We start from the raw sequence: 14,857 nt of genomic DNA on the forward strand, positions 1-14,857 counted from the left end.
CAATTGCTCAACACTCACCCAACGTGGAGACAGACATAGAGAGACGCTGTACACACAATCACACTCCCCAAGCGTACTCTAAGCCCCGAGTCTAGGTACCCTTGCCCCTGGAGGGGGAAACTGCACCCAGACTCAGGTGGTGTAACCCTTTTCCCTGCGGTGGGGAGAAGCAGACCGCCCCGACTCCGCAGCAGCAGGGAGGCCCCATACACCAGACCCCAGTCGGACGGCCAACTCCTCCTCCTAGCCCCCCTGCTCCAGCAGGCCGCAGAGAACGGGGGTGTAGGAAGACTCCAAACCTCCCTCCACCCGCTCATATGTACTGTTGATGTATGTGTGTTCTAAGGTGCATTTAAAACCCAGGAGGGCATGGAGCCACCTGCCAGAGCAGCAGGTAAGCATATAGCCCCTCCTGCTAGCCCTCAATGTCTACATGTATTTAAAATTGAGAGGTGGGCAACGACGCCAGGGGTGAGGTGTACACCCTGATGGTAGTTTGGAATCCGTGTAGCGTGCCCACCTCCAAGATCCTATATGTATGTGTAATGAGAGTGTGAGTAATGTGAATGTCTAAGTTGTGGGATAAAATTGAGGCAGAGGCAGCCAGAAGGGGACAGAGGGGGGGGATGTCTCCTCTGCACCCTGGTGACACACCCCTACCCCAAGGCCCTGCATGTGTGGGTGATTGTGGTGGAGCAGGAAGAGGGAGGCCGCTGGAGATGGGGAGGGAAGGAAGGGAGGGGCAAGTGACCCCTCCCTTGGGCCAGCTCCCCCGCTGACCCCAGTAGGCACCCCCATGCTGTGCAACCCGCCAGGGAAAGGGGGCCCAGGCCCATCCGGACCGGGGCCCAGTGCAGCAGCGCCCCCCGGCCCCACAGAGCCCGGGACAATTCACCTGACCCCACCACAGAGAAAACTGCACCCACCCCATCATCCACTCATCTTCCAGACTACACAAGACAATAGACGCCCAGGCTGAGATCTTCCTCCACCACTCCTGTATCTCCCCCTCCTGCAGAGAGAGTTCCTGAAGAGAGGAAAGCTCCTGCAAGATGTGACAACCTCCCCCACCAGTTGAAGAGCCCCCCAGGTGGCTCGATGCACCGGCGGCACCCCGCGCCAGGGCCGGGCCCCCATACACCCACCCGCCCACAACCTCGGCAACACACCAACCAGGACCCAAGCCCCTGAGGCCCGGCCAGGGCCCCAGCCCAGAGACGGAGCGCCCCCAGAACCTCACGCCCATCCCGGACCCACCCAGGGGCAGCCAGGCTACCAGGTCAGTAACCCACGTCCGTCAGCACAGACCCTCCCCTAGCCCCGCTGCACGCAGCCACGAGGAAACCGTCACCTAAGAGCCAACAGAGCCCCTAATTGGCCATGACCGCTACCCCGGGTTGAGCCCCCCAAGGAAGATGCTCCTGGGGAACCCCCCGACGCCCTAAGCCTGTCCCTACCCCCACACCAATCACAACAGTGAAGGTGGGACCAAACTATGGCCCCCCACCCCCACTAGGTGATGGAGCTGATCAAAGGAGCCCAGAGCAATTGATCTGATGTGGTGGCAGAGGCTGTATCAAGACTAATGTAATCTAATAGATAATTTCTATATTGGTTAGAATTAAGATTATTTTTATTTTTCCAGTTCATGAGGACTGTTTTCTTGGCTATGCATAGGGCAGTGAAAACCATATGGGCTATATTCTTTTCCGTAGTGACATTATCTAAGCTGCCCAACAAACATACTAAAGGAGAAGTTGGAATGTTACATTTCAGACACTTTGATAAGTCTTCACATATCTCACGCCAAAACTTCTGAACTGGTGGACAGAACCAAAGAGCGTGGATATAATTGTCCGGTGAATTGGTTTGGCAGTGTGAGCAGTTGTTGGTAGACGTAAAGCCCATCTTGAACATCCGATGACCTGTATAGTGCACTCTATGTAGTATTTTGTATTGAATTAATTGAAGACTGGGATTTCTAATTAAATGAAAGGTTTTTAAGCAAATCTGAGACCAGAAGTTTTGGTCTAAGTTAACTGATAAATCCGCTTCCCATTTTGCAATAGGAAGTGATATTGATTCATCTATTTTAGAAAGCATTCTGTATATTTTGGATAGTAATTTGGGGGTTTTAAGAGTAAGAAATTGAACCACACTTGGTGGTGTTTGTAGTTCAACTTGACCCGGTTTAAATCTCTTTTTTACTATGGATTTAATTTGTTGATATTCTAAAAATCTTTTCTTGTTGATCCCATATTGTGTAACTAGTCTGTCAAATGAAATAAATTCTGTTCCTTCTAGTATATGTTCTAAATATTTGATTCCTTTACTACTCCAATCTGAAAAGTTTATCATATTATTGTTTTGTAATATGTCAGGGTTGTTCCAGATAGGTGTACGTTTGCATGGGATTAATGGAGACTCTGTCAACTTCAGAAACTCCCACCACGCTGTCAGAGAGGAGCTGATGTTGACGCTTTTGAAGCATTCATGTCGTTGGATGTTTGAGCTGATAAACGGTAGATCTGAAATCTCTAGATTATTGCAAAGTGCTTGTTCTACATCTAGCCAAGGTTCATCTAAGAGGGTATGTTTTTGCCATCCTGAGATAAACTGAAGCCTGTTGGCCAAGAAGTAGTGCTGAAAGTTAGGTAGTTCTAATCCTCCTTTATCCTTGGTCTTTTGTAGTGTTTTTAAGCTTATACGTGGGGGCTTATTTTTCCAAAGGAATTTGGACATATATGAATCTAGAGATCTGAACCACTCTTGCGGCGGTTTAGTTGGGATCATTGAGAATAAATAATTTATTTTTGGTAATACCATCATTTTTATAGCGGCAACCCTTCCCATGAGTGATATGGGTAGACATTTCCACCTAGCCAGATCACCTTCTACTTTCTTTAAAAGTGGGATATGGTTTAATTTAGTTAGATCTGCAAGCTTGGGAGAAACATTAATACCTAAATATTTTATATTTCCCGATTGCAGTGGAGTAGAAGAGGAATTATGGAAGGAGCAATTAATCGGAAGGACTGTAGATTTTGACCAGTTAATTGAGTAATCTGATATTCTTGCAAAAGAGTTTATCAGTTCAATCACCCCAGAGATATTGGTTTGTGAATTTTGGAGAAAGAGTAACACATCATCCGCATAAAGGCTGATTTTATGTTCCACGTTCTTGCATTTTATGCCCTTAATTACTGAATTCTGTCTAATTGCTGCTGCTAGTGGTTCGATAAAAATTGCAAACAGTGAAGGGGAGAGTGGGCATCCCTGCCTGGTGCCCCTCAGGAGACAGAAGCTGGAGGATGTCTGGTCATTTGTTCTGACACAAGCTGTTGGGGAATTATATAATATTTTTAACCAGTTGATGAAAGAAGATCCAAAACCAAATTTGTGTAAAGTTGCAAATAGAAATTTCCAGTTAACTCTGTCAAACGCTTTTTCTGCATCTAGAGAAAATATTGTAGTTTCAAGGTTTTTACTGTATGAGTAGTCTATCAAATTAAGTAATCTACGTGTATTTGTTGATGAGTGCCTACCTTTTATGAAACCAGTTTGGTCAGGATGAATTAAGAGGGGGGTTATTTTCAATATTATACTTTCCTCTGTATTAGAGAGCTGAGAGCTGCTGTCATATGAGATAAGTTGATACGTTTTCACAGGATTCTGTCTGTGAAAAACTAAGAACTAATCATGATTCAGTAGCTCGAAAAACCAGCTTTAGCAGAAATAACTATCAGTAATTTTTTGCTGTATGACTTTATTAGTCTAATATAATTGTGGAGGAATTTTAGCCCACTGTTATAGTTCTTAGTTCTTTTTTTTTCCAAACTGGGAAAACATCTGCTGGTAAATAGGTCAGATATTATTGTATACTTTTCACATGTTCGTACAGGATATTGTATTTGTTTTCTAATAAATAAGAATAATAATAATAGTAAAAAATTGCTGATTATGCTACTTAGCCTATTTAACCCCCAATACTTCACACATACTACCAGCCAAGCCAGACTCTATGCAATACTATAAATAGTCTTTTTCAAATGACTGGTAGTCAATAAATGTTAGAGTCTTTAATATTCAAAAGAAGAAGAGCTAAAAGTTCAGAGAGTTAATGTCCAGAAGTTTATATAGGCTTGAAATTGTATTCAAACCCTGGGGATATTTGACTAGATCAGTTCAGCGACTTATAAAAACCATGTAGGTTCCCCTCACGTCTTCTTTTTTAAAAATCAACAGCTGAAAGCAGTAAAACAGTTTTCCACAAAACAAATAACAAACTCTTTACAGTTGCCTGTCTTTAAAATTGCTAGATGCATAACAAAGTGCAAATGCTCAATGTTTCACTAAAGGAAGTTTAGCTAATGGAACAAAGTTCTTCAAAAGCTTCCTGCCCTTCAGGGGAAGCACCAGTAGCGGTTTGCACACTAAAACAATGAAACATCTTTTTTGCTGCAGTGTTTTCTTTGAATAACTTTCCTGTTCTGCATTATGAATGTGGTTGCATAAGTTTAATGTCTTTTGCAGCTGTAAAGTTAAGCGAAAAAACAATGGATCCAAGCTGACCCAAACCAGGTCTAAAGCAGAAGCTTTTTATCAGACGTTTTTATCGTATCGTATTTTTTTGTAAGTCTCACAAAGCATCGCAATCAACATTTCATCAGCAGCTGTCTTCAGAGAGTTACTGAAAATAAGAAAAAGTATTTTAAAGTTGGAGTGTTAAACTTTCAGATGTAATTATTCTCCTCAGGGTAAGTTCACCACAGCCAGTGACGTGTGGGCCTTTGGAGTCACCCTGTGGGAGATCTTCACTCTGTGTAAGGAGCAGCCCTACAGCCTGCTGTCTGATGAACAGGTCATAGAGAACACTGGCGAGTTCTTCAGGAACCAGGGCAGACAGGTGAGACGAAACACAGGACAGAGATTAATAACCTTCTGTCACTGGGTCAAATCATTTTGCCCACCTGAGAGTAAAACTGCAAACATTTAATTTAACTGCAACTGGATCCAAGACAGCTCATAGCAGTCTTTACAAACCTGGAAAGCAGGACGCTCGTAAGTGCCTGCAGGATAAATTTGAGGGGCTACTAAACCTAACTCAACATTTGTCTTTTTTAACAAATCACTGGAATCTGTCATCACTCTAATTCTCCCGTGTCCCTCACTAGATCTTCCTCTATGCCCCTCCACTCTGCCCACCTTCTCTCTTTGAGCTGATGATGCGTTGCTGGAGTCGCGATATCCCTGACCGACCCACCTTCGAGGGACTTTACCAAGCCCTGAAGCCCCACGTCAACCAGTGAGTCAAGGCTGCTGGGATCTGCCAGTTGGGATTTCAGTGGCGGTGGGACTCTTATAAGAAGACAGACTGACACAAGAGCACAGAGGACTGGAATGACAGTGCAGAGGGATTGTTGGTTTGCTTCACGGCACTAGCAACTCCCTTTTCTGAAAGACCAGGTGATGATGGAGGGAGACGTGACTAGTCAGCTCAGAGGAGAAAATATCGCAAGCTTCAGACCTTTTGGTCCATAGTGAACAAACCATTGGCAGTTTCATAGCTTCTTCTGTTTTTTTACAGCCGCTTTACCCCAAGCCTTTTGACTTGTTTGTGCCAAAAGTTGCCTTAAACCATTTGTTTCCTTCTCTTTGACTTTTAGAGATTACAAAAAACTGGATAGTCCTTGTAGTTTCTCCTTTCCCTGTGGGTTTTTATTATTATTATTATTATTATTGTAAAGCACTGTGTCTGTGTCTCTCAGTTATTCGTGTTCATATATTAATCCACACTGGAGCTAGGGCTATAGGGTCAGATTTTAGTGTAGGATTTTATTTTTTAGATTTTTATTATATTTTATAATTTTGTTGTTTTGTGGAGTTTCACAATCGTTGGTCTTTTTTTTGTGGATATGAATGTTGGTCAGCTGAGGTTCACATTGCGGTGCCAAGAAGCTGAAGAAACCTGTGTGGCTCACAGACTGAAAATCAGTCGGTGGGTATCTGTGGGAAATTTTGAAAAAAAAAAAGAACTTAAAGCCACATGAGAAAAAACTGAATCATGCCACTTTTGTTCCCAAAGAGACAAAAAAAGTGTTGAAATGCAATTTTAAAATAAAAACAGAATTGTAAATGTCTTTGTGAAGATGGGCATGACGGTCAAAATTTATAATCCTTTTATTCAAAGTGCCTTGCGTATGTAGCAAAATCGGTACCAGAGGGAAAGGTCATGGATGCCTGAACCTCAGATGCTGGTCACAGGGAGATTAACCAAGTATCGAATACCAAGGTGTCGCTTAACCTGTCGGTGTTTGTCTTTGGGGACCTGCAAAATATACATTTTGTGGATAAAAAATCTAAAAGCATACCTGATTTAAACGTGGGCACCACCAGGAGCGTGGTCAGAGTTTAGTGCACACCAGCATGCAAAACATTAAAAAAGCAGGATTTTCACTCAGCACTTGGTTTGTCCTCTCAAAATGAAATTCAGGCTCATTGCTCACACACGTCAGTGACACACAAATGCAAATCTGAAAGTTGGGAGCCCTGCTTTGGCAGGCCATCTGTGGGGAGATTTAAAACAGGTATCCTTTTTGATTTTTGATGGGCATTGTGGAACTTTATGAATGCACCTTGCGTATCTCCTTATTTGAACTCACAAAGCTGAAGGTGTTAAGCTCTGCTCTGCCTTCATTTAGTCAGTTTTATTCACAGAAATAAACTACAGTAATACTTACTGCATTGCTGCACACGTAGATGTCTCACCATATGATATGTCTAGTCTTCTGTAGTCTGAATTTGCTAGGATTTGAACTCCGGTACAGTAGCCTATCAGTCCATATCAAGACAGGAGTTGAGTAAGTCAAGACAAGGCATTTTGTCTTGACTTAATGTACCATCTACATTTGGGGCTGTGAGTTCCCAAACTACTGCGTTAAAATAAGGTTCACTGATCAGTGAAAGCTGATAGACTGTGGGCAAATGGAGGCCTTACACCAAGGCTGGATTTCCAACTAGGCAAAGCAGGAAAGTGGGAAAAAGCCATTTGTCTGTCACCACTGGTTTTAGCTAAAAAGTGTCTTAAGTGCTTCCAACACTGAGCAGGTATTTAACCAAAGAGTGTCCTGCAATAATAGTTCATTTTCTGACCCTGTGTAGTGGAATAACCCTGTGGCAGATTGTATCATTTTAGTTGAGTTTGTCCGTAGCGGAGCCTGTTCCTGAAGTTATATTTAATCAAATGTAGGTGTAAAGACTAATGTTTCAGCTCAGAGGATCTGATTACATGGTTCATATTCAAAAGAGCGCTGGTCAGGAGATCAGTGTATGTTTTACATGGGGGCCACTTAACAGGTTAATGCATCAGAGAAGTCACTGCATCCAATCACTGCAGCACCTTTACTGAAACAACCATAAAGATTTTTATGTTTAAAAAGCAATTCATTCATTCTGACTTTGTTTTGCATGGCATTCAGAAGAGTCTCGTTTACAGAACTGATGCTGGATCGATGCAGACTGTAGACTGGATTTATTGTTCTTCTGTCAGGATGTCTTAGGAGTAATACACTTTTAACAAAAAAACCCCAAAACAAAACAATAAATGTTTCATGTCCAAATGTTTCATGATGATTTCAGCTTCAGCCAAAACTGACAAACAATACGAGAATTGAATTTTCATGATTCTGTCTCATCTTCAAAGTGTTGGCGTTAACTTTAATCCAAGTATCAGTCCTCACCTTCCTTCTTGCAAGATTAAAAATTTATAACTGATAAGGAAGTTCATGTTGACATTGCAACGATTTAAGCGAGCAGTTACAGATATAAGGCCATACAGATTCATATAGATAGGTGACCATAGCCACCCTAAAGTGAGTATTTTGCACAACCTGACAAGGGAGGGATGGATCTGACTATGAAACTGAGGGATGGTCATAAGGAAGACCCATTTGCATAAGCAAAGCATACCCTGCTTTAAGTCCAGTTAACTCTAAATGAACCGTAGTTTACAAAATAAAATTTGTGCTTAATTAGGTCAGACTAGAAACTATTGAATAAGACTATAAACTACCTGGGAAAGTCTTTACTTCACAAATGAGGTTAGCTGAAGAGAGATTCTCATAGACTTCTGTACAATCAGACTCTTTTTGCCACCAGTGGAGTTTCCTCTGGCTGGCGATTAGAGAAATGGGAGGTTTGAGGTACTTCTGTGTTCTGTGCCTCATTTTTCAGACACAGAGACTCTTTCTGTCTTTTCTACAGTCTGTGGATGGTAGCGGACGGTGCAGCCTTTTGACTAACTAACTCCAGTGACGCTGATAGTGGCTATCATGTTAGTAGTAGCAAGAGCCGCTTTGTCCCCATGCTTCCTGCACCATCCATTTTAACATGACTCAATAAACTTCTGATGTGTCTGTTTTCAGAGTTCTTGTCTAATGTATAAAGGTGGTAAAGCATAATTTAATGTCTGTTTTTTTTACTGTTTAGGTCACTCAGTTAATGTCAGTGTGTATTATTTGTATGCAGTACACATTTGCAGTATTTTAAATCCTCCCTGAGAACAAATCGTATAAAATGAAAAATGGCGCAAACAGAGAAAGACCAAACGTAGATTTTTGAGTACATTTGTCTGTGTTTTGTTGTTGTTACAGTAGTGTTTTGTTATCTGTACTGTATCTTACATTTCTTTCAGCGTGTTTGTGCGGGTGTTTAAGAGAAAGTGAGATACTGAGTGAGTCTTTCAACATTCCCTTGAGCACTGGGAGCTAGTTGAGGTTAAAGTGGTTAACTGGATTTGCTCGGTTGTGCCAAATTATGTTAACTAAGCAAAAGAGGGAGTTGTTATTGTTGTTTTCAAGGCAAGAGGAAAAGATGGACAGAAGGAAACCACTAAACTCAATCTCCCAGAGTCCTTTGCTACAGTGAGCCTGTGTATTTTGTTTTGGTTCCATTTGAGAAATCTTTTAGTTTGATAGTGTACAGTATAATTGGTCTATAATATCTCAGTGTGTGAATGCAGATTAGGTGTGGTAATTTTTATTAATAATTCATTGTTTATCTGAATTTATAGCTATTTCTGTTTGTTTTCCCCCTTTTTTTTTACACAGGAATTCAGCATTTATGGACATTTTTCTGAACAAGATGTTCTGTTTTGTTTCCCTGTTGTGTTCACAGTAATTTCTCATCCACACTGTTTAATCTTTGCTCCAATCTTCAGTATGTTTCAGACACATATTGTACATAGGCTAGTAGCTGTTTATATTAATATATTGGGAGGATGAAGCTTGGTGTTCTCTGGTCCCAAGTGGTTTTCACTCTGTACTCTATCTCACTTTGGTTTGTTTTCCTATAATAAACAGTAAATGTGTCAAAGATGGGTTTTTTTCTTTTGTCTTTGTTTATTTGTTTGTGTGGGTTTTTTTCATGAGTAGAGAAAACATCGCAAATTGAAATCTAAGCTTTTCAACGGTTGACGCTACAGTTTTCAGTCTAGACCACATCGATGTTCTGTACAGCAGGGGGCAGCAGAGAGATTTAAAACACACACACACACACACATACAGGACAGCCTATATGTGGAAATGAGTCCTAGAGAAGCTTTGTTGTTCTGAAGGAACACTGAAGGCCTGATTTCTGCACATTTTTATGCACTTTCATTTCAAGTTTGAATGTTCTGTGAGGGTTTAAGCCTTTTTGTTTTTTTCCAAGAAAAAAAAAGGTTAGCAGGGATCCAATACAACAAGAGGGTCCGTGGTGGGCAGGAACTTTTTTGTGAATTAAACACTGGTAATAAAACGTAACAGCCAATGATTAAAAATTACAAATTTCAGTCTCTTTAAGCTCTACTTTGGTCTCAGCCTCCTCGGGAAAATATGTCTAGAGTAACCGTGGGTTTACCAAACAGCTGGCTGTTGCACCTGGAAAAACTGTAAAGCTGCTCCTACTGCCTTGTATGTGGGTTACATTATTAAGCCAAGATTGTTGCATCACTCGCTCCCTGTTCAATGTAGAATTGAATTAAAATAATTCTCTTCATAAACAAGGTCTTGAATAATCAGGCCTCATCTTGTCTTAAAGACCTTAAGTACTGCATTACTGGGATATTTAAAAGTAGAATGGGAGCTTTCATGCCTCTCATTTGTGGCACTAACTCTCAGTTTGGATTCGGGAGACAAACACCCTCTCTCGTAATGTGTTAAAGGTTTTCAGTTGGCAAAAGGTTTGGACTGCAGGCAGGCCAGTTCAGTACCTGGACTCTTCTACTACTTCTTCTACTATAGATGCTGTGTGTGGTTTAGTATTGTCAGGTTTAAATATGCAAGGACCTCCCTGGAATAAGACGTCATCTGGATGGTAACATATGTTGCTCTAAATCTTGTATATACCTTTCAGCATTGATGATGCCTTTAAATGTGTGCAAACCACCAGTATAGGCACTAATGCACCCCCATACCACCAGAAAACAAACAGCTTTCCCATTTGGATTTCTCTGACTACAGAACAGATTTTCCACTTTGCCTCAGTTCATTTTAATGAGCTTTAGTCCGGAGAAGACACCACCGTTTCTGTTTTCAGATATTGCTTCTTCTTTGCATGGTAGCACTTAAACCTGGATTTCAGGACTGGAACAGGGAATTGTGTTCACAGACAATGATTTGTGGAAGTTTTCCTGAGCATGCAGTGATTTCCATGACAGATGCATCCCTGTTTTCAATGCAGTGCCCCCTGCAGTTCTAAAGATTACAAACATCCAATACTCATTTTTGGCCTTGTCTCTAGTGCACAGAGATTTCTCCAGATTCTCTTAATCTCTTGATGATATTACTGTAGATATTAGATATTCAAAACCAGTTTTACACTTGGGAACAATATTCTGAAATTGTAGCACAGACTAAGTAGATGCTGTTTTTTTTTACAGATTAGTGAACCTCTGCTTATCTTTACTTCTGAGAAATGATACCTCCTTAAAGATGATCTTTTTCTTCCTTTTCTAGCCTTCTGACGCCCCATTCGACTTTTATTTAAATAGGGATTGCTGCCATCAAATCTAAAATGACTTGTTTTAGTTTTCTTATTTGAAACATTTGATATGTTTTCCATGTGCAATTGTGAATAAAATATGAGTTTATGAGATTTGCAAGTCATCTCATTGTGTTTTTATTTCCATTTTACTCAACATTGCAACTTTTCTGGAATTGGGTTTTGGTCTCTTTTAGTTGAGATGTTTCTTTTGTATCTAGGATTCATCATGCATCATAATCAATCAGTTTCTGTAGTAACTGCACGAATTGAATAATGAAAGAGAAGTGTTATAAAACCTTTGCAGGTTGCTCATGAACTCTGCAGGAATCCTGACAATCACAGATTTTGTAACTGTCCTAAATTTGGCAAAGAAGCCAAAGGCAGAGGTTTGCCTGCATGTGTGGGCTCAGTGCCGGCAGATTTCATAACGGTGGCTCACAGCCAGAAAGCAAGGTGCAGGTTTTACTTTGATAGAAGTTTGTTTAAAGTTGCCAAGTCTCTCTGTAGGTATGAAGTGTAAATGTCTCTTGGTTGATAAATTGACAGTCTAAAAATGTGCTGTGAGTTTGAGAAAGCACTAAAAACGTTCCACACGTGTGAAGGTTTGCACAACACTGGGCAAGGTGACAACAGCTTTTATAAAAGTGGTATGATGCTAGAGTAGATCCAGCCAAACCCAACCTGGCTGTAATTGTTGGTCCTCTGCTCCCTGCTGTCCTTCCAAATGTGCGAGTAGGTCTGGTCACAGTAGGGACTATTTTTGTCTCTTTAGTGTGAGAGCTGTCACGTACACCAAAAGCTTCATGAAGGACTGAGAATAGCTTCAGCCATTTCATTTTTGAACATTTACTTTCCTTTCACTTTAAAGGCCGTCAGTGACAGAATGACAATCAGCAAATGGAGTACACGAACATTTGGAAGTTCAGAAAAGGTTTACAAAGGAAGTTAGAGCAAAATTATAACCACAGTCGTTACTGCTGAATGACTATGGCCGTGTTTTGACGTAGTTTACAGTCAATGACTTGAGTTTAAAGGCTGCTTAAGAATTTGTCTTCATTAACAAAAAACAATCAACTGACCAAATCCATGAACAATGTCTGTTTTTGCCCAATCAAGACGTAAAGCCTAATTGTGTAACATTAATAATCTTTATCTAAGCTATAAAGATAATTTAGTGGCTCTCCACAAAGTTTTTTTTATTAACTTAGTTCTAAATTCTAGATTCTGCTGAAAAGAAAAACTTACTAAGTATCGTTCCGTTTTCCAGCATTTTGTTGATCTACATCCAACTTTTTGAGATGTTTTGCTGCCTCAAAATTTAAAATGCTACATTTTCTCACTTGAACCCAAATTTGATTCACGTTTTCAGTTGTGAAGAAAATATGGGTTAATGAATATGAGTTGTAGATAAAACATTTAAAGTGAATAGATTAAGTAGAATAGAAAATGGAGTAAAATAGAGTAAAGCACTGTGTGAACATGTGTTGTGTCTTCTCGTAACCATAGAAATAAAAAACACAAAACGTGTCAACAAGACTCTGCACAGTAAATTATTAACCTGGTTGAATTTAAAGAAATATTTAAACGCAACAGCATTTGAAGTAGTTGTATTTATTCATGATTTATAGTTGTCATCCTTCTTTCTTATGTGTTCCATTTCCATATGTTCCACCTGTCTAAGTGTAAAAGGCAAACGATGTTAGTATTTAATACAAACTATGGGCAACCGCAGCAATCTGCCAGTGACCAGAACAAGCAAAACAATTTTCGATGCTGACACGGCACCGAATACCGAACACTCAGTGTCCCAGTGTTTGTGTTTTTGGTTAAGTTATACTCTTTAAATTGTGGTTTTCTATTTGTATTATATTTATAGTTCCTGGTTTCTAGGTTTCTGTGCTTCATCTGTGTTCTTGGTGAAGGTTTAATTCTGTTCTCCGTATGTTGGATGTTCATTCAGACACTTTTCTGTCTCTATGGGTTCCATGTGTCCCACGTCTTGTTGATTCATGTTCCTTCTGTTCCAGAGTCTGTCATGTTTCCACGTCTCTGTCTCTATGAATGCTTTGTGCTTCCTGTTTTACTTTGACAGTCTGTGTCCTACTATCAGTGTATTCTGCTTTGTTTCCTTGTCTCATTATGTCAGATTAGCCGCAGCTGTGCTTCCCTCCTGTTTTCCATTCCCTCATCACTCCCTGGTGTATTTAAGCCCTGTGTTCTCAGTCCTTGCTTTGTTTTCCTATTTTGTTTGTTTTTCTTGTTTTCTAGTGTCCAGTTTAGTGTCTAGTTTTCATGTTCAAGGTTTTGATTTGTTTTTTGTCAAGTTTATTTTTATGAAAAGCCCTCCCAGCAATAAAAGCTCCTGCTTTAAGTTTCATTCCATGTATGAGTCCTGCATTTGGGTCCATATCCTGCCAAAGTACACACCTTGAAAGGTGCAGCATTGTGTACCTATTTTGTATACCTATTTCACCTTGAGATTGCCACCAACATTTTGCAGACTATCAGAGAAATCCACATTTTTCCATAGCGATCTGCGGTTACCAGATGGTATGACTGGGACCTTACGTAACCTGTGCATTTCCATGACTCTGCTACTTTCAGCTGTTCCCTTATTCCCAAGAGCTCACACAGCAAGCACCTCGGCACAGATTTACACCAGATATACTTCCTGATAAAACCCCAAATGGGATTTGGGTCTCCATCTATAATCAGACCAAACCAAACCTTACAGTTTTAAGGTGAATGTGTAAACCACTACACTATGGAGTCTCTTGCTTCTCCTTACTGATTCTTCTTCCCACCTTTCTTCACCTCATAAAGTTTTCTGCTGTGGTGAAGAAAAGGTAACAAGGAAAATGTTGTAGGGAGTAATTTTTTTTAGCTTTTCCACTGAACCCTCGGCCTTTGTTAGGTTGTCATTTAATCTCCCTTCTGTTTCTCAGTTCTCCATTTTTCTGGCTCCCAAATTTTGATTTGCTTCTAAATAAATAGATCCTTTCATATTTCTGCCAGCCATCAGTCCCATCCAAAAACCAGGTAAATTGATGTAATCTACATCAGTTAAACATAAATAGTCATAAAACCAGAACTCTTCTACTGGTTTTTGCATTATGTTCACTCGTGGAAGAATCTGGATGTCTGTATAAACTCTCACAGCTCCTACGGGGCAAACAGCAGGATGCTATGATCCAGTCATGAATGAATCGAAGCAACAGCACAATCTTTAATCTGTAACTGAATAAAATATGATAAACAGAAGAATGTTAAGCCTTATGTGCACATATAAAGGATTTGGGTCATTCATTAAATAATGCCACTGTTGTATTTTGATGCAGGTAAGTGCCCATGTGCCGTTTTAAGAAACGGTTTTAATTCTTATTTTGCCAAAAATAAATATATCTTGAGACCCTAAGAATCCGGAAAATAATAATTGTTTTCGAGTTCAAACATCTGGCTGAATAAAGCCTCATTAGTTTGTGTCGATTAAAGATTTAATGGTCCATGTCAGGAAACAGGGTCCCTGCAGGAGTTATAATAGGAAAGACCACAGAATAAAAAGGATGGAAAGAAGGAACCAGCAAATTGGTCCTAAATGGGCCAAATCACGCACAAGATTAAGGTCTTGGTGTTATTTTTCTCTAACATCACTTCAAAGAATGAAATTATATTATTTAAAATTGATTAGCTTAGGTGCTGAAATGTATGGATGACCATGAACAAAACGTTTTATTTCCTTTCCCTTTGTGAAAGTAAATTACATTTTTGAATGATTTATATTTTAAATGTTTTTTACTTTGGGAGTGTTAATTGATATTTTCCACCTCTAGAACAG

At 40.2% G+C, this 14,857-nt stretch overlaps 1 protein-coding gene across 1 annotated transcript in view; it reads left to right on the forward strand.

The window, feature by feature from the left end:
- Positions 1–9,374, forward strand: part of ddr2l (discoidin domain receptor family, member 2, like) — a 45,473-nt gene extending 36,099 nt beyond the window's left edge. The window contains exons 18-19 of the mRNA XM_063489335.1: positions 4,757–4,906; positions 5,175–9,374. Coding sequence (XP_063345405.1) covers positions 4,757–4,906; positions 5,175–5,309 — 285 coding nt within the window. The 3' untranslated portion in view covers positions 5,310–9,374. The remainder of the gene's footprint in view (positions 1–4,756; positions 4,907–5,174) is intronic.
- Positions 9,375–14,857: the final 5,483 nt, after the last annotated feature.

This window comes from Pelmatolapia mariae, linkage group LG12 (genome assembly GCF_036321145.2).
Source record: "Pelmatolapia mariae isolate MD_Pm_ZW linkage group LG12, Pm_UMD_F_2, whole genome shotgun sequence".
In the NCBI taxonomy this organism is placed as follows: Eukaryota; Metazoa; Chordata; class Actinopteri; order Cichliformes; family Cichlidae; genus Pelmatolapia; species Pelmatolapia mariae.